At 32.6% G+C, this 17,814-nt stretch overlaps 3 protein-coding genes across 20 annotated transcripts; 1 reads left to right on the top strand and 2 right to left on the bottom strand.

Annotated features, from left to right (window-relative positions):
* Positions 1-2,371: 2,371 nt before the first annotated feature.
* On the bottom strand, positions 2,372-4,764 carry LOC146948739 (hypothetical protein At1g04090-like). The gene is made up of 2 exons (XM_085744931.1): positions 4,616-4,764; positions 2,372-4,080 (listed from the first exon to the last, which is right to left on the bottom strand). The coding sequence occupies exons 1-2, from the start codon at positions 4,734-4,736 to the stop codon at positions 2,540-2,542; spliced, it is 1,662 nt and encodes a 553-aa protein (XP_085601057.1). The 5' UTR covers positions 4,737-4,764; the 3' UTR covers positions 2,372-2,539.
* A 2,191-nt stretch (positions 4,765-6,955) lies between these two features.
* On the top strand, positions 6,956-17,739 carry LOC146948737 (hypothetical protein At1g04090-like). Its single transcript, XM_085744934.1, has 3 exons — positions 6,956-7,211; positions 15,874-15,972; positions 16,067-17,739. The coding sequence occupies exons 1-3, from the start codon at positions 7,106-7,108 to the stop codon at positions 17,620-17,622; spliced, it is 1,761 nt and encodes a 586-aa protein (XP_085601060.1). The 5' UTR covers positions 6,956-7,105; the 3' UTR covers positions 17,623-17,739.
* LOC146948738 (uncharacterized) lies at positions 8,838-14,379 on the bottom strand. 18 transcript variants are annotated; one of them, XR_015026971.1, is made up of 13 exons: positions 14,096-14,364; positions 13,653-13,727; positions 13,388-13,560; positions 13,025-13,160; positions 12,569-12,629; positions 12,330-12,466; positions 12,119-12,245; positions 11,710-11,740; positions 11,340-11,420; positions 11,053-11,144; positions 10,800-10,924; positions 10,149-10,218; positions 9,938-10,064 (listed from the first exon to the last, which is right to left on the bottom strand). XR_015026971.1 is itself a non-coding variant. In XM_085744938.1 (10 exons), exons 2-9 carry the CDS (start codon positions 12,143-12,145, stop codon positions 9,428-9,430), a joined length of 570 nt encoding a protein of 189 aa, XP_085601064.1. In that variant the 5' UTR covers positions 12,146-12,245; positions 12,330-12,466; the 3' UTR covers positions 8,838-9,060; positions 9,409-9,427. The 18 variants fall into 18 exon arrangements, 4 of the variants coding, with proteins under 4 accessions (XP_085601064.1, XP_085601063.1, XP_085601062.1 ...); XR_015026979.1 differs by adding an exon at positions 10,635-10,717 and having other exon boundaries at positions 11,053-11,152; positions 12,569-13,160; positions 14,096-14,362; XR_015026969.1 differs by adding an exon at positions 10,635-10,717 and having other exon boundaries at positions 12,569-13,160; positions 14,096-14,362.
* Positions 17,740-17,814: the final 75 nt, after the last annotated feature.

Genomic DNA, 17,814 nt, shown 5'->3' with positions numbered 1-17,814 from the left:
GATGTATCTTGTTTAAAATATAGACCAAATATATCATTTATACAATGAATCAAAAAAGTCAAATGTTTCTTATAAATAGAACTGAAGGGAGTGACATATATCAATTTTGAAAATAGGAGAGAGCATTTATTTGACTATTGAAGTTAGGGTCATGTTAACCAGTGCCCCCGGAACATTGATTAAGGAAGCTAAAAATGGAAATTTTAAGGCGAAAAAGACATTTTTTAAGCTTTTAATGCAATGATAGCACAACTTTCAATATAAAATACTACTATATTTGTCTCCTTAACCAGTGCCTCGGGACACCGGTTAACATTTCCCTTCCCTTGAAGTTATCCTCACAAGTTCTATAGGAAGATTATTAATACTCTTGATTCTAAAAATTTATACATCATAGATCCGGGTAGCACTTATGTGACATTGTGGTTGGTGACATTGGTCAACCACAATGTCACATGTGGCTTTCTTCTTTTTCTTTCACAAGATTTTTTTGTTGTTTTGTACACTTGTAACATTGTGGTTGGTAATGTCACCAACCACAATGTCATCCATAACATGATTTTCAAGCCGGCATAGAAATTTTAAGTTCAACAAAGAAAATTAGGAAGGATAAAATAGAGTAAAACCAATCAATTTATTCTTATCATAAGGAGAAAATAATCTCTTAAATTAACACAAAAATATTCAAGTTTCTAGTTTGAAAATGGAAGTAACATTTTTATTGGGCGGGTAACGGATTCTGTGGAGATGGAGCTGGAACAAGTGTCTCTGTAACTCAATATGCTTATGATGTAGCTATCTTGAGAAACATAGTTCAATAGAGAGGTTGAATCAAAGCCACTAGTCCTTTCACCCGGAGGCTTCTATGATGCAAATTGGTGTACGGAATTCTTAAGAAAATTGGGCGAATGTGGTCTGGTCACCCACCACATTTATAACCTTGGACCAGGTATGTTCTAACAAAACAGGATAAAAAATTTCCTATGTTTTGAATTCAGTTATAACAGAAAGCTACTTAATTACATACAGGAGTTGATGAACACATAGTCGAAAACAATTCTCAATCCAACTTATCTTGATGGAGTTGCTGGCACATTCAGCAGCCTTAAAAATGTAGTTCAAAGTTCAGATAATTCAGCTAAATCATGGATTGGTGAAGCAGGAGGAGATTACAATAGTGGCAAACATCTTGCGTCTGATGCATTTCTCAACAGGTTCTGGTTAGTTTAATTTATGAATATATCAGTATTCAGGATGATTTCCTTACAAGTGTTTTCTCGAATGTAATCATTTCAATTACGGTTATTTGGATCAGGTTGGCATGTCAGCTGCTTATGGCACCAGAACATATTGCAGACAGACTTTGATGATAGGATGAAACTGTTTACTGAATACCACTACTTTAATGCCAAATCCATACTGTTATAGGTACTAAAAGTTGAATTTCATAATTAATACAAGATGACTCCTAAAACATAAGAATGCTTATATTGTGGACCAACTCGGCTCTGAATACTATTATAGGAAGAATGACAAATAACGATTAATTTATGTCTAATTCGGCTCTGCATTATTGTGTCATTCTTCTTAGTGAAGTACTAGTTACTAGGTAGTAGTTACTAGTTAGTACAATTAATAAAAGATGACTCCTAAAACATAAGAATCCTTATACTCTTACCTATTTAATTCAACATTACCTTCTGAATTTCTATCAGTATTTTATTTTACATGAAGTTGAAGGTCTATCTAAATCATCTACTGACGTCAAAATCCAGCATCTTAGAGCAAGGAAAGGTGTCACTATATACAACCAATTTTTTTTTAAATAATGATAAAAATTAATATCAAATACTGAACAGATTTCCATATACAATATTTTTCTCTTAAAAGGAAACCTTGACTGAATGAATCCAAATATAAGAATTAAAATGGTATTGATGTCTATAGTAGTAAAGAAAATAATGTAGGAAGGCAAGGGATCATAGAAGTGTTTGTCTCAGAATTTAATGTGAGGACATTTGTGACCCTGATTCTAATTCATGATCATTTCAAGTTTGTGCCAAATGTTCTAGCATTTGGGTAAACATTTGAGAATAACAGTTTTGATTTTTTTCTCTCTGCAGGACGTTGCTTCGAAAATCATGGCATTTTCTCAGGTGCGGGCTATAGCATAATGTGTTATGTTAGCTATTGGTAGTGTCTCAACCGCCACACTTCATCAGCCTTCAACTTCAGGCGGCTGTGACACTGAAAATTGAGGTCTTACTGATATTGTGTTAATCTGGTTCATATGAAATTGCTATTGCATAAAGATATTTATGGCATATGGAGTTGTGTTAATTAGAGTTACTATGATTGATTGATCAATAACTAGTTTGGAACTACTGCTTTTTTCATTTGATTTTCTTTATCCCTTTTCCAATCAAAGTCAAACTGTAATCTCTCTAACATGATTTATTTCAGCAATAACATTAATCTAAATCAATTTTGAAGTAATAGTAACTAGTATTGTATGTTTGTAACTAAGAGTATACTATATTCAAACTTCATCTCCACTCCAATTATTCTTCAGCTTTGGACCTGTGGGTCCTTCCTCTCCCAGCACTTCTTCTGGTAAACTCCTAATAATATTTTCAAAAATATCTTTTAGTTTCCATGGCAATATCTTCTCCACTTTCCTCAACTCCTCATCTATATTATAATCAATTTTTGGACCCCATTTCCTAAAATAGTGCAACCAAGGTGGCTCTATAACAAAAGGCCCTAAATAATCAGCAGAAATCAATACAAATTTTGTCAAATCCAAAATCATTTCACTCTTAGCACTATCATTTCTAACACCTATTCCATTTTTCCCTTGAAGAACTAGTCCTTCATGTGGATATGATGCATGGCCATGCAATGAAGAATAAAAAACTGGTCTATTTGTTTGAAACTCAAGCTGAGAAGAATCAACCCATTCACCTTTACTATGTTGTGAGAAATATACATGCCATAATTGACCATCTAAATTACTCACCCTTAATGTCACATGCTCCCAATCACCAACATGTTCACCTATTTTCCCTAATTTAACATTTATGAACTTTACTTTTGCTCTTCCTGGTCCATTAAAAGGGTAAAAAATCCACATGGCAATATCTGTGAAGGTTCCTCCTAGCATTGGTTTCACATGTACATAAGATTCTGTACTTTGTAAATTTCCTTTTCTTACCCTCTCTTTGTTTGCATCATCAGAAGGTAGGTCAAGCCAATAGGTACCATCATTGTTAGGATCCTGAGGAAGGTTAATACCATTTTGTGCTATTGGAACAGGATTTGACTCTTCACCTTTCTTGTATAGTAATGCTCCATTGGAGAAAAACCAATTAACCGAGCAAGGTAAGTATTCTTCATCAGGATGTAAGTACATCAATGGAGAGTAAACTTTGAGTATTGCATCAATTTGTACTAGATTAGGCATGATTTTTGAAATTGAATTGAGATTTTTCAAACATGAAATAGATGGAGGGACATTAGTCCCACCATTTTGTGCAACGAATGAGCCGACACGAACACCAGCAGCTTGAGTACCTCTATTGATTGGTCTAACATCATAAAAATTGAAGTCGTTTGATCCCCAAATCCACGAAGAAGACTCGCATTGGTCTGTGAGGTCTGATCTGACACACATGATTTTGTCAAGGGAAGGTTTATCTTGTGTTGTGGTGACAACATGGCCTAAAGCTTTGTATCCATTAGGTGCTATTGGTAGCCAAATATAACATGTGGTATCTTGATTAACCTTAATAGTTGATGTGTTCAACACAAGTGAGTAATCAATTGGTTTCTTTAAAGTGCTATTTGTAGTACTTGAAGAAACATCCTTTGCCACAAGAACATATCCAAAAAGAGGTTTGTTGTTGGGTTGGCTGTAGCTACCTAACATAGAGAATCCTTTAGGTATACCTGTTGGTTCAAATATTGTGGCACCTTGATTATCTGGTCCACCATCATAGGTGGCCCAAACTTTGTTAAATGTTGATACTTGTGACACTTGAAGTCCACCTAGATCAATGATTCCATTTGCAAAACCCCTACCTATATGTAACAATCCAACACTAGCTATAATCAGCATGCATTAACTAGATATATAACAGGTTTAAATATATTTTTGATAACCATAAATATATCACCTTTTGCTTTTAGTTTATGTAAAAACATAGTTTATGTAAAAACATTTTTGTTTATAATTCTTGGAAACATACAACTTTTTTACTTTTGATCCTTGATTTTTAGTTAAGTAAAATTTCTTCATGCTTCAATTAATCAATGTAATATTAGTGTAACATTCATTTTAATTAGTCCTTATGTAGTCAATATTTAAGGGACTAAAATCAAAGATTTTACATATTAAAATGATCAATTCTAACGTAAAAAATATTTCAGCAACTAAAAAGAAACTACAAAGATCAAAAGCAAAAAAATAAAATAAAAATTATTTATAAGGAATAAAATCTTGAAATATTTTTTACTCAAACTAAAAGTAAAAAGTGGCATATTTAAAGGAAAAAAATCATATAAAACTTATATAATATCACAAGAAGACTGAAATTGACAATCACACAATGAATACCTGGTGGCCAAGCATTTGGAGCAATTGGAAGCTTGAATATGGTGTCAACGGGACGGGATCGAGATTGCTTTCTCTTGAAGAGATTATCTACACAACAACATGAAGAAAGACAATTATCCATTGTCTGAGTTTTCAAGAGAAGAATGTGTAAATGTACAAGGAGGAATTTTGCATTTATGTAGGAAATAGCGATCATTGCAAGAAATGTATTCCTCTTAAGACAAAAGTGTGAAGATAGGAAACTCTCTTCATATAAAAATGAAACTAAAATACATGGGATACTCCAATGATGTGTCGTACAAGGAAACAAATTTGGCTACATTGATAATGCTTCTAAACATTGTTCAACTTCACTTACACACTAAGTTGTTGCTTAAAGGACTTGCTTGTCTTGTTTATCTTTGCATCTCCTTTCATGAATGATCGTTGCTTCTAACGAGGTTGGTTAACAAACATACACACATACATATACATATACATACACATATACACATACATACACATATACACATACGTAGCCGATAGAATTCAACTAGCCTATATTTTGTTTCCATGAAAAACAAATTCTGGGCCAAATAAAATAAAATAAAAAAGAAACATGTAATTTCTAAAGTTTAAGTCATAGCCACTAATTGATTAGAAAAACAAGTATTCTTCCTTTCCTCTTAGTAGCAAACTTATCGTACAGTTTAAGTTAGGTGCATAATTGAATATGTGCAAGCAAGATTTTACAGTACACTTAGCAAGGAACAATATCTAGCGAAAATAATTCAGGCTAGAGGTTTTATAAGTGAAACTTTTGTTCTTTTTGCTAAGTTTCTTTACGTAAGTAAATACGTTTCTTTACCATGTGGCCCAATAATTGGATGCCATGTGGCACTATGTCATATTCCTTTTTTTTTTTTTTTAAGTGTTGACCAACCATAGAGGCCAAATACTTTTTTTTTTTTACGGAGTGTAATTAAGGACTTGAGCCTTAAAAAAAAGAAGTGTAGGGACCGATGTTAAAAGTGGTGAAAGTGCAAGGAGTGAGTGATCGCATATTTAAGCCTTAATAATATCAAAGGGTTAAATATGTTTTTGATCCCTATAAAATATAAATATATCAACTTTTCGTTTTAATCTCTCTAAAATTTTCCTTAAACTTTTAGTTTTTATAAAATTTACAATCACTACTTTTGGTCTCTATTTTTAAGTTAATGAAATTTTGGGTAATCCCTCTATTTTTGTATTTTTTTAATGAAATTTTGCAGAAATGTTACTCAAAATTTACGCAAAATGTTACTCAAAAAATATGAATTCTATATAAGAGTTTAATTTAAAGGAGGGACCAAAAGTGAAGATGAAAAACTTTTAAGGGACTAAAAGTTGAAGAAATTTTTTAAAGGGACTAAAACAAAAAATTGATATATTTATAGGGACCAAAAACATATTTAACCATAATATTAAAGAAATACTGAAATCTGGTTTTTTTTCCTTTTATAAATCATGTACTATGTTATCTTGGTCTACGTTGACGTGGCACCCTAAGTGAGGTGCCACGTGTTATTTTTTTTATTTAAAATTGCATTGGGGGGCCAAAACTGCCACAAGTGCAAAACTTAGGGGCTAATTTTGTTGTTTTTTTTCTTAGGGTACTAAAATCGCAACTTTGAGAAAGTTAGGGGGCTAAAACTGCTATTAAGCCTAATATAAAATTATTGATAATTGATTAATGGATTTCATTTAAAAAATTTGTGTGAAACACTGGGTTATAAAAATTGAGTGCTTATTAAGTACGTATTATTATTAAAAAATTATAAAAAAAATTATTATGTGTTAAATTTGGGTGCTATAATATTATTAGAGGGAGGCATAAATAACAGGAGCTATAAAATCCTCGCAACTGATCAATACAATGGCAGTCCAATGAGTCTATCATGTGCCTAATAAAAAAATAGAGTTCATTATGTAATATATCTTCCATTACATTACTCATTTTTTATTTTCTATTGTCCACTCATTCATGCTTTTATTTCTTTCTTTTATTTATACTGTTCATCCCATGATATACCCTTTACTTTTGTCCGTCATTCAGCCATAATGAAAGGGACAAAAGCATACCCAAGAAAAAACCAAAAAGTGTTAAATAAAAAAATAGGAGGAAATATAGAGGAAAAATAAAATATATTAGGAATCATCATAGCCAAAAGTGGGAAATGAGAACTGAGCAAAGAATAATGCTATGCCTTTTTCAAAAGTACCTAACTTATTAATGAGAGCCAGTGAGTGAGTGAGTGGATCTAACCCAAACCCAACACAAACCACATTTATATATTTATAGGACAAAGCTGGCTGAGTATTGAGGAGTATCAACCACCACTAACAACTATGTGCTTTTTCTGCTAACTTCAATAAGCAAACGTGTTAGAACAAAAAAGAGTTGACTCTTTGATAAGGTTGTGTTTGAGCTTTAGAGATCTGAGGTTGTGGAAAGAAAGGATTATTAAAATGGGTGTTAATGTGAATGTGAGGATTCTTTGTGTTTGTGTTGTGCTTTTCATGGCAATTGAAGCAATGGGAGTTCATCAAACTGCACCAATGGATCAATTTTCAGGTACTTTTCTTCTCTGCCATTGTTACTTTATCTTTATTTATTTATTTATTATTTATCTTTTGGTTTGCTTAATGATTTTCTTGGAGATTGCCGTGTTTTGTTCTTGTTTTGTTGTGTTCATCACATGTAGATATGGGGATAAGAACATTGGGAAAACCAAAAAATAAATATAAAATATGGGTATATAGTATATACCTTTTGAAGTGTTTGGGTGAAAAAAATATACGTACATAGAATACGACAGTGATGTAGATAAATAGTTGGTAGATAAGTTTTTGAACGAAACGGTGGTGTATGGATTTTTCTGGGTTGTCTTTAAAATATTGTAGATGATTTACTAAATAGTCACACGAGTAAATTTGTAAGGTCTATGAAAATTATTTTGCAAGTAAGAAGAACTATATATGTTTATGAAGTACATTTTGTCAAAACAAAAGTTAATGAAGTACATGTGGCCATTGTTTTATTAATGTTAGATAAATTATCAACAATTTTTTAAATATATGTTTTTGAAGTATACTAGTTACAAACCCGTGCTTCGCACGGGGGTTAGCTACTTTTTTGACAATATTATATCGGACGGATAGATTGCGAAATGACAGATAATTATAAACCATAACACAATATTTAGAGTACTCCTGCATCACGGGTTAGAAAATGAAATGTTCAAAACGGCTTATCACGAGTAACAAATGAAAACGTCAAGGACTTTTTTATGCCACTAACAACCTGTAAATATGCATGACATATATTAGAAACCAGCTGAACAAACTTATTTATCTCACTTAGCTTATTCAATATATGCAAGGAATTTCTAAAAAAAAGAAAACCTGTGATTAAAAGAATGAAAACCAGTTTGCATTCACTTGTCATAATAAAGCTCATCCTGATGCCATCATTGCATTCATTTTTCTCATTTTAAATTTTAATCCCTCATCTTTTTTTTTTCTTCTAAAGCGGGGAAGTTCAAACTCACCGTAAATATATAAAATTGAATAATTGAATGGTTGGAATTAGAAACATGACCCCGCATTTCTTTTCCAACATGATATAATCAAGTTAGAGAGTACCAGCAAAATAAAATAAGATAGTGCTTTATTGAGCAAACTCTATCTATATTTGGGTGGAGACATTAGATAACCTTTCTTAAAAAGATGTGGATCCTCTACTGGTGTTTTTCTATACCAATGTCTACAATGCCACTCCCACCTGTCCAATCCAGTAGTAGTAACATACGAACATAATTTTTTTGCCATTGTATACGTACACTATATAAAAGTACACTCAACACCATGTTAGTTTGATTAAAAGAGAGAAAAAAAATTGGATTTGAATTAGATGAAGGTTTACAACCTAATCATCAACATTGCTAGTTGAGTCAAGCCTTACAAAAAATAATCTTATATCATCTTAAAACAAATGGTAGGGAATTGTCCATGAATACAAAGATAAAACTATTGGTAGTGACTTGTGTAATTAAGGGAACAATATTTTATGCGCTCATCCTTACCGCCCTTGCAAAAGAAAGAAAAACAGGCAATTGCAGTAAAAAAAAAGGCAGCAGAGGATCTCTTGCCCCTCTGCAATACTAACATCTATGAGCTTAAATTAGTATATGTGCTAAAATAAAAAAAATAAAAAATATGATTGTTATCTGGAAATAAGCTATATATACAGGGACCTGTTACATATTTTTGCTATGAATTGTTAAAATTTGAAATATTATCATCAAGAAGAAGCAACATGAGGCCTCATCTTAAACTTTCTAATAGTTTATAATTACCACATATGAAATAACTCAAATTCCATATCCTGTGAAAAATCTTCCTATATCAAGTGAGTAAGGATCCTGCATTAAAAAGAATAACAGAAGTGAGTAATGTAATAATTCTTTTGCATTTTGTAACATTCTATTTTTCTTAGGTAAATATTGTGTGGAAGATATAGACCTTGAAGTGTGTGAGATTAAGAGTTCAAAGCAAAAAAAAATTATAAGTTTAAAATCGTTGATAGCAGGATGACATTTGACTATCCAAAAAAATTGATGGCAGGATGAGGATCCCACAATGACTCTAGGTGTATGAAAATTAGCCTACCAGTAACTTCTACACAAATAAAACTTTGACGGTATAAACATCCAATTCTTGCACAAAACTAACATTTTTCGTTTTATCAGAAATTCGTAGTCATAGGGCACCTATGATTCAATGGCTGCTTCACTTGATATCCAACAGATGTTCCAACCAAATTTGATGGTAGTTTACCTTACCCGTGCCAACAAAAATCACCTGCAACAATATGGCAGTAGCAGAAATGGACCTTCCATTATGAAAGGAAGCTTTGTCATGTTGCAACCCTGTATAAATCAGACAACATATAACAACTCTGGAGAATCCTTTAAATAGTTTTAACTTCAACGCATTTAACATTAATGCTCTGATCAGATGAAGTCATGAATGCCGGGGTGGATGTAGTTTCAAAAGCTTGAGTATACTTTAGAAGACAAAGTACAAGTTATATTCGGTGATTCAAAAATCAAACAAATGAATTTTACAAACTTCATAGTTAATTACACAATGATGCCAATTTCAACCATTAATTTTCTAATCACCGATTATAACACTGTATTTTATAGCCTAAAGTACGCCCCCAGTTCATAGAAACTAAATTTGAAAAACAGGAGCTAAAAATGTGGTTAATGACAATTGTAATGAGAGCGGAAAGGGTAGATGGATCATTGATGTCATGTCAAGCCGTGCCATGAAAAGAAAGAAAGTATCTCAATGATATGTCAGAACTTGGGATAACAGCACCCTGCAGATTGTGGTGCACATTCGTAGCACTATTCACATCCTGAAATAGGTTATTGAACACCAATTATTAGCGTAAACATAAGTCAGAAAATAAAAGGCACAAATATGAACAAAGTTTACGGACTTCAAACTCAATGAGGCAAACTGTATGCCTCTCCTGCCTTATAATCTTCATTTGCTTAAAACCAGGCTGTCTGCATTACAAAGCCAAGTTCAACAGATTAATCCAATATATGAGACAGCATAGAAAATGCTACATAAACTGAACAAAAGAGCCTGTGTCAAAGGATAAGTTTTACATACACACTGAAAAGATAAAATAGTCAAATTATTGCCATATAAGCTATAAGCTGTTTTTATAAGCTATATTTGAGAGCTTAAAAAAATAAGCTAAGAACAACTTATAAACATGTCTTAAATTGTTTCGATAAGCACAAATAAGCCTAATGTTCTCTTTCTCAGTTATTGTTTTGTACAAAAATGAGTAGATAAGTTGCTTACAAATAGTCTCACAAATGTTAATGTCAGTAATCAACTCAAATATCCTTTAATGAACTTTGTCTCAATTATTCTTTTGTACATAATCAAATACTAATAATCATTTCTATACCTTATTCGTATCCAGAAGGGTAATATAGGCTTAAACTCTGCAAAATTTCATGTCATGCTTGATTTTTCATGAACTTTTTCCTTCTAACAAAATATTGCACAAAACAAAACAACTTAATTTTGCATTTCAGAAATTCAAGTGAATTTAAAGAAAAAGCAATGATACCCTCCGGATGAGCCATTTTCTGCATAGCAGTTGGAGCAATCATGACTGGCATGGAAATTTTGAAGCCAAGGACAGTAGTTGACATGTCTATCTTGCTCACATCGATAAGAATTGGTGGCCTAAACCTGTAATGTTTGTCAACCATATTTTTCAGCACATTAACATTTGTTCTTATTCTTAGAATCATAGGTTGACAAAACATCAAAGGAACATAATAAAGTAACATGATTTGGTAACTTATATGAAATCTTACAAAATTCTGGAAAAGACATTTCTGTTTTCTTGGAGAGACCATTGGTCCTCAGCACCAGATGCATAATAGTCAAACACCATCTTTGGCAATTTCTGCTTTGCTAAATCAATATATTGTAATAATGAGCCATAAGAGGTTGTTAAAGTTCAAATTCATTTGTAGTTTTTTACACAAAAAAGTCAGAACATCTATGTAAAACTTTTGTTCCTATTATTCAATTGAGCAGAAAAACTTACACAGTCCATTCTTTTTTTTTTTTTTTGTATACCGAACCTATGCTAACATACCTATCAGCACTACAACTGAGGATCATGCAACCGCCAATGCTAATTATGATATAAGTCACTGCAGCCGAATGATTACCAGCGCTGCCAATAAGATCAAAATTTGGAGGAAAAGATATGGTTTGTAACTCTAAGCCAATATCAATAACAAAATATCAATAACAACAAATATCACATACATAACTATATATAGTTTGAAATAAAATGATGATTGACATTTCAGCTATTCACATGGTACCATCTCTAAAATCGCAGCATTTGTTTCACAATATATATCAAAGCATCTCACAACCATTTTCCTACCAAGTATAATTATACAGTTTCTCATATATAATACTTTCCTGTAGGCAATTCCAACAACACTACTCCATACCTATACACATCACTCTTGGTAGAAAGATGACCTGAAAATTGAAGGCAGTTAATTAACTAAGTTAATGATTTCTGCTGAGTTTGTAACATAAAATGCAAAAGTAAAGTTTGTTAAAACATGCCAATTAAATTCTGTTTTTTAGTAGCAGCAAAGCCATTTGCTAATAAAGTTAGTTAAAAAAGGTAATTAAGAACCTATTTGAATTGACTTATTTGAGCATATTTAAGAGCTTGTGAAAACAGTTTATGACATCTCTATAAGCTAGCCAGGATAGCTTATGTAAATAACTCAACTTATATGAAAACTATTTGACTTTATTTTATATAAAAACAGCTTATACATAAGCGCTTATGCCATAAATGCTTAAGTTGTTTATCCAAATGGAACCTTTATGGTAAAATGCCAATACCTGCCATGATATACTCAGGAGCAGCATAGCCTTTTGTTCCCATTATGCATGTTGTTGTCACATGTGTTTCTTCTCCTTCAGGACCATCTTCAGCTAATCCAAGGTTTGATAGTTTAGTTGTGTAATCCTGAATTTAGGGAAGAAAAAAAAATTACTTGATGTAGGCTAGCAGCAGATGCTACATTATCATTGATGAAATGAATGAACATACCGAGTCCAGTAATATATTTGGAGTTTGGAAATCCCTATATATTACAAGTTTATCTGCTTCATGAAGGAAAGCTAGTCCCTTAGCTGCACCTAATGCAATTTTCATTCTAGTTGACCATGGTAATGTAGCAGAGGATCCTGCTTGAATCACAACAAAGAAAATAAGAAATCAGACCTTAAAGCATGATTAATATATGTATATAATATAGTATTGGTAAAAATAAAGTAAATGCAACATACTTCTGAACAATTGATTCTCCAAGCCCCCTCTTGTCATGTACTCTTACACCAAAAGCCTCTGCTACTCCTCACAACAGTATCCAATTAGGCAACAATGAAGAACGCATTTTAGTAAAACCTCATTGAAGCAATCCTAAAAGTTCAGATACTATGAAGTTACCAAAGCAGCTGAGAAAATCAGATACTAAATTTTACTCTTCCAATTTATATTTCAATTATCAACTAAATGCACCACATGAGCATTTATAACTTCCAACAGTAGACGACTTTGAAGACTTGTACACCTAGTACAGCTCTCATAGTACCACCCAAAGTAGTTAGGATTGAATTTTTTGGTAGTTCCAACAGTGAAACAATAGGTATGCTGGGACAATTTGGAAAAAAGTCAAATAGTTGAAGAAATCTTAGTGAACGTACGTATATAAATAAATGTAAGATACATAAAACATAGCAAACCTTGTGAGATTTTTTAAGTCCTGAATCTTCTTAACTTGACTCATTAGAGAAGACATCATTTTGTGAAACTTGAAAAGAACCATAAGCTTGAGTGAAATTTTGGCTTGCTGATTGTGAGTTGTTAATGACCTGAAATCTGAATTGAAAATAACAATTATATAAAATAGTAATTGAAATCTGAAATCTTTTATCTCAGTAAAGCTTTGACTTTACTAAGATGAGAACAATTTTTGATACGTTATTTTTAATGGATACAGTGCACATTGTATCTTGAGTACAAATTGCAATAAAAGAAGATCAGAAATATCAAACATAGGAATAAAATAAAATGTAATTTATTAAAGAACCTTGAGATCATATTACCTTTTCAAACAGCAGAACAGAGTCATACCAGTGGTTGGTGTTCCCTCATGGCTTCTTTTCCTTCTTGTTTGATTAGCCTGATCATAAGCAGCACCAGTCTTCTTTGTATTTCCATGATCAGACACAGACTCAGTAGTCTGTGCAGCAGCAGTACCAAATCTAGACATCAAATCCTATTTCAAAACAATGAAAACACTTGGAGTCAATTTAATGGACTTAAGCAACAATAAGACACAATAAAATAACATTTAGGCTAATTACTAACCTGTGAAATCCCAAAACACTCTGCAACAGTTAAGCCTTTTGCCTTATCAACAGGTTCTGATAAGCAGATAACATCCTGAATAATGATATTCAAGACAAAATTCGATTGAAAGAAAAAACATAAATTCCAACCTAAATTAACAAAAATTGATTCAATAAAGCATTTTTAGAGACATGCATGACCTCAGATGAACAAAAGAGAGAGAATAATGATTGTACAAAAAAATAATTAAACCAAAATAACAACCCAGAAAATTAAACCAAAATCTCTCAATCCATCAAAAACAAACACAACATACAGACCAAACAAACACTGAATCAACCAAGGTACATAAATAAAAGAGGCAAAACAACAACAAAAACAACACAAAAACAGACATGCAAGCAGAAAAAGAAAGAAAAAAAACGCGATGATGATGATGATGAACAGAACAGGAACCGAACCTGAGAAATAGAGCAACCGGAGAGAAAGACGAGAAATACCGAAGAGAAAGCAATCGGCGCCGCCGTTTTTTGCGACGGAGGAGAATTCTCCTCCCTTTCCGTTCCCGTCCTCCTTCTTCCTTCTTTCTCCCGTTCCCGTTTCTCTCTCCCTTTTCTTTTCTCTTTTTTTTTTTCTTTTCACATATATATATAGGGGAAGATAGTCATTTACCAATTTACCAAAATACCCCTCCAAGGGCAAAATCGTAAAACGTACGGACATCTATTTTTATATTTAGTTTAGTAGATGTCCGATCTTGATCCAAGTTAAAAATCTGCACCGTTTGATCTAGATCAGATCAGACGTTCCAAATGAACTGAATGCATGCAATCATGTTGTATCTAATTAGGGGTGGTCATGAGTATGAGCGGGGAGATGGTTGCCCATGACCCTATTGTTTTAAGGCATCAAACTTACTTTTTATACTTGGTCGTTGGTAGTGTGTGTATATTCAACTCGCTTTGATTAATTTTAGGGTTAATTATGTTTTTGGTCCCTACAAAATTGCGACCTTGTAAGTTTAGTCCTTACTTAATTTTAATAGCATTTTTAATCCCTACAAAAAAAAATTTACTTATAATTTTAGTCCCTGCTAAAATAAATTTTGTTTAATTATCCTTAAACTCTTAAATTTTTTAACGATTCTTTTTATACAAGTTTAAAACACTATGAAAGGTTCATTTACTAAAATCTATAATTTTTTAACATGAAATAAATTAAATATGAATTTTTTAAAACGACAAAAGTTTAAGATATAAGTAACAAAAATATGGACATAGAAATCAAATTTTTGCGATATTTTTTTCGGAGGACCTTTTAATAACGTTCTTAACACGCCTGTAAAAAATTGTTGAAAAATTTAAGAGTTTAAGCATAAATTAAACAAATTTGGATTGAGTAAGGACTAATATTGAGTGCAGAAATTTTTTGTAGGGATTAAAAATGCTATTAAAATTAAGTAAGGACTAAACTTACAAGGTCGCAATTTTGTAGGGACCAAAAACATAATTAACCCTTAATTTTATTAAAACTATTTTATAAAAAAAACTTATTTATAAATGAATCTTTTGTAACAAAAAATATAAAAATAACATTTAAATAATTAAAAAGGCAACATTTTATTAATTCGTCCAAAAATACTCCAGCAATTTTCATTGTTAGATAAATTATTCACAATTTTTTAAAAGGTAATCTAGAAAAACATTTTCTAATTTATAGTTATATATTGTATCCCTTAATTTTTCTAATTTATAGTTATATATTGTATCCCTTAATTTTTTTTTTTTTTGGTTAAGTAGCCTAGTGGCTAGAGCTCACACAATTTTTGGTTAAGTAGCCTAGTGGCTAGAGCTCACACAATTTAAGAAAAACATTTTCTAATTTATAGTTATATATTGTATCCCTTAATTTTTCTAATTTATAGTTATATATTGTATCCCTTAATATTTTTTTTTTTTTGGTTAAGTAGCCTAGTGGCTAGAGCTTTTTATGAAACATCGCGTGTTTGTTTATGAAAAACCGTGGTCCATACAAAATAACTTGATGTATACTTCATGTTTCTGCAAGTCTTATTTTTCTATGTATGCACTTGATAACACATAACAGAGTACCTTTATTCTACAAGATTTTCCCTTCTGTTCATAATAGTGCAGCAAATACACTGATGTTGATGATAATTTCACAACCGCAAGATCATTAACACATTGTGTAATTGTCTTACCCATGTTTTTGTTTGTAGAGAATAAGAACATCTTCAAGAAAAAACGACCTAGATCCCGCTCTCACCCCATTGACTACGCATTCAAACTTCCAATTGCACAAACTTCTTGGCCAAAAGGTATCCATTATGTGATTCTCATTTTCTGTCCTCTTATACATTCTAGTAGTGAGTGCATGCTAATTATACCAAGTGTTGGAATTGCGACATACAGGTAACGGGTTTGCAGGCGGATTCCTCGATCTAGGTGGCCTGCAAGTGTATCAAGCATCAACTTTCGGCAAAGTTTGGGGTGCGTACGACGGTGGCCCGGACAATCAAGGCGCCTCTGTGTACGAACCAACAGGAATACCTAAAGGATTCTCTATGTTAGGTAGCTACAGCCAACCAAACAATAAGCCGCTTTTCGGATATGTTCTTGTAGCAAAGGATGTTTCTTCAAGTACCTCAGGTAGAACTTTAAAACCACCAGTTGATTACACACTTGTATCGAACACCGCATCATTCAAGGCTGCTCAAGATTCCACTCTGTATATTTGGTTACCAATAGCACCTAATGGATACAAAGCTTTAGGCCATGTTGCCACCACAACACAAGATAAACCTTCACTTGACAAAATCATGTGTGTCAGATCAGACCTTACAGACCAATGTGAGTCTTCTTCGTGGATTTGGGGATCAAACAACTTCAATTTCTACTATGTTAGACCAATCAATAGAGGAACTCAAGCTCCTGGTGTTCGCGTCGGTACCTTCATTGCTCAAAATGGTGGGAATACTAACCCTCCATCAATTTCATGTTTGAAGAATCTCAAGTCTATTTCACAAATCATGCCTAATAAAAAACAAATCGAGGCAATGCTCCAAGTTTACTCTCCATTTCTATACTTACATTCTGATGAAGAATACTTACCTTCCTCGGTTAATTGGTTTTTCTCCAACGGAGCATTACTATACAAGAAAGGTCAAGAATCAAATCCTGTTCCAATTGCACAAAATGGTACTAACCTTCCTCAGGATCCTAACACTGATGGTGCCTATTGGCTTGACCTGCCTGCTGATAATACAAACAAAGAGAGAGTCAAGAAAGGTAATCTACAAAGTGCAGAATCTTATGTACATGTGAAACCGATGTTTGGAGGAACATTCACTGATATTGCTATGTGGATTTTCTACCCTTTTAATGGACCTGGGAGAGCTAAAGTAGAGTTCATAAATGTGAAATTAGGGAAAATAGGTGAACATGTTGGTGACTGGGAGCACGTGACATTAAGGGTAAGTAACTTGGATGGTCAGTTATGGCATGTATATTTCTCACAACATAATCTTGGTTCATGGATTGATTCATCTCAACTTGAGTTCCAAGATGGAATAGGTGCAACAAAAAGACCTGTTGTATATGCTTCATTGCATGGTCATGCATCATATCCACATGCTGGTCTTGTTCTATTAGGGAAAAATGGAATAGGTGCAATAGATGATACTAATAAAGGAAAGAATGTTATGGATATGGGAAAATTTGTATTGGTTTCTGCAGAGTATTTAGGGTCTGAAGTTAAAGAGCCAGCATGGTTGAATTTTTTTAGGCAATGGGGTCCACATGTGGACTATAGTCTAGATGATGAGTTGAAGAATGTTGAGAAGTTATTGCCTGGGAAGTTAAAAAACGGTTTTGAAGATATTATTAGGGACTTACCAAAAGAAATGTTGGGAGAGGCAGGACCAACAGGTCCAAAGCAAAAGAATAATTGGAATGGTGATGAAGTTTGATTTTTGTACACTTTTTTAGTTATATTGATTCTTAGTGGTGCTATTGTATCAGGGGTTATAGTTTGTGTTTGATTTGAAAAAAATTAAATTAAATGAAACCAGTAATTATATCTCCAAGTTCTTGTAGTACAAGACCTTATCATTTCTTGGTACACATAAAATAAGGATATCTGTAGAGATTTGTGAACAATG

The sequence above is a fragment of the Medicago sativa genome, chromosome 2 (assembly GCF_051527215.1).
Source record: "Medicago sativa cultivar Bolivia chromosome 2, Bolivia_mono, whole genome shotgun sequence".
Classification (NCBI taxonomy): Eukaryota; Viridiplantae; Streptophyta; class Magnoliopsida; order Fabales; family Fabaceae; genus Medicago; species Medicago sativa.
The sequence above is the reverse complement of the archived record's forward strand: the minus strand, read 5'-3'. Positions and strand labels throughout refer to the sequence as shown.

Bases quoted from the DNA above. Each gene is read 5' to 3' on its own strand.
- LOC146948739 (XM_085744931.1), bottom strand. From the start codon at position 4,736: ATGGATAATTGTCTTTCTTCATGTTGTTGTGTAGATAATCTCTTCAAG. The intron at 4,081-4,615 runs GTATTCATTGTG...TGTTACATATAG, and splicing joins TCCAAATGCTTGGCCACCAG to GTAGGGGTTTTGCAAATGGA.
- LOC146948737 (XM_085744934.1), top strand. From the start codon at position 7,106: ATGGGTGTTAATGTGAATGTGAGGATTCTTTGTGTTTGTGTTGTGCTT. The intron at 7,212-15,873 runs GTACTTTTCTTC...TTTTGTTTGTAG, and splicing joins ACCAATGGATCAATTTTCAG to AGAATAAGAACATCTTCAAG. The intron at 15,973-16,066 runs GTATCCATTATG...TGCGACATACAG, and splicing joins ACAAACTTCTTGGCCAAAAG to GTAACGGGTTTGCAGGCGGA.
- LOC146948738 (XM_085744935.1), bottom strand. From the start codon at position 14,357: ATGTCCGTACGTTTTACGATTTTGCCCTTGGAGGGGTATTTTGGTAAA. The intron at 13,561-13,652 runs GTTAGTAATTAG...GTTTTGAAATAG, and splicing joins AGTGTTTTGGGATTTCACAG to GATTTGATGTCTAGATTTGG. The intron at 13,161-13,387 runs GTAATATGATCT...TTTTCAATTCAG, and splicing joins CTGTTCTGCTGTTTGAAAAG to ATTTCAGGTCATTAACAACT.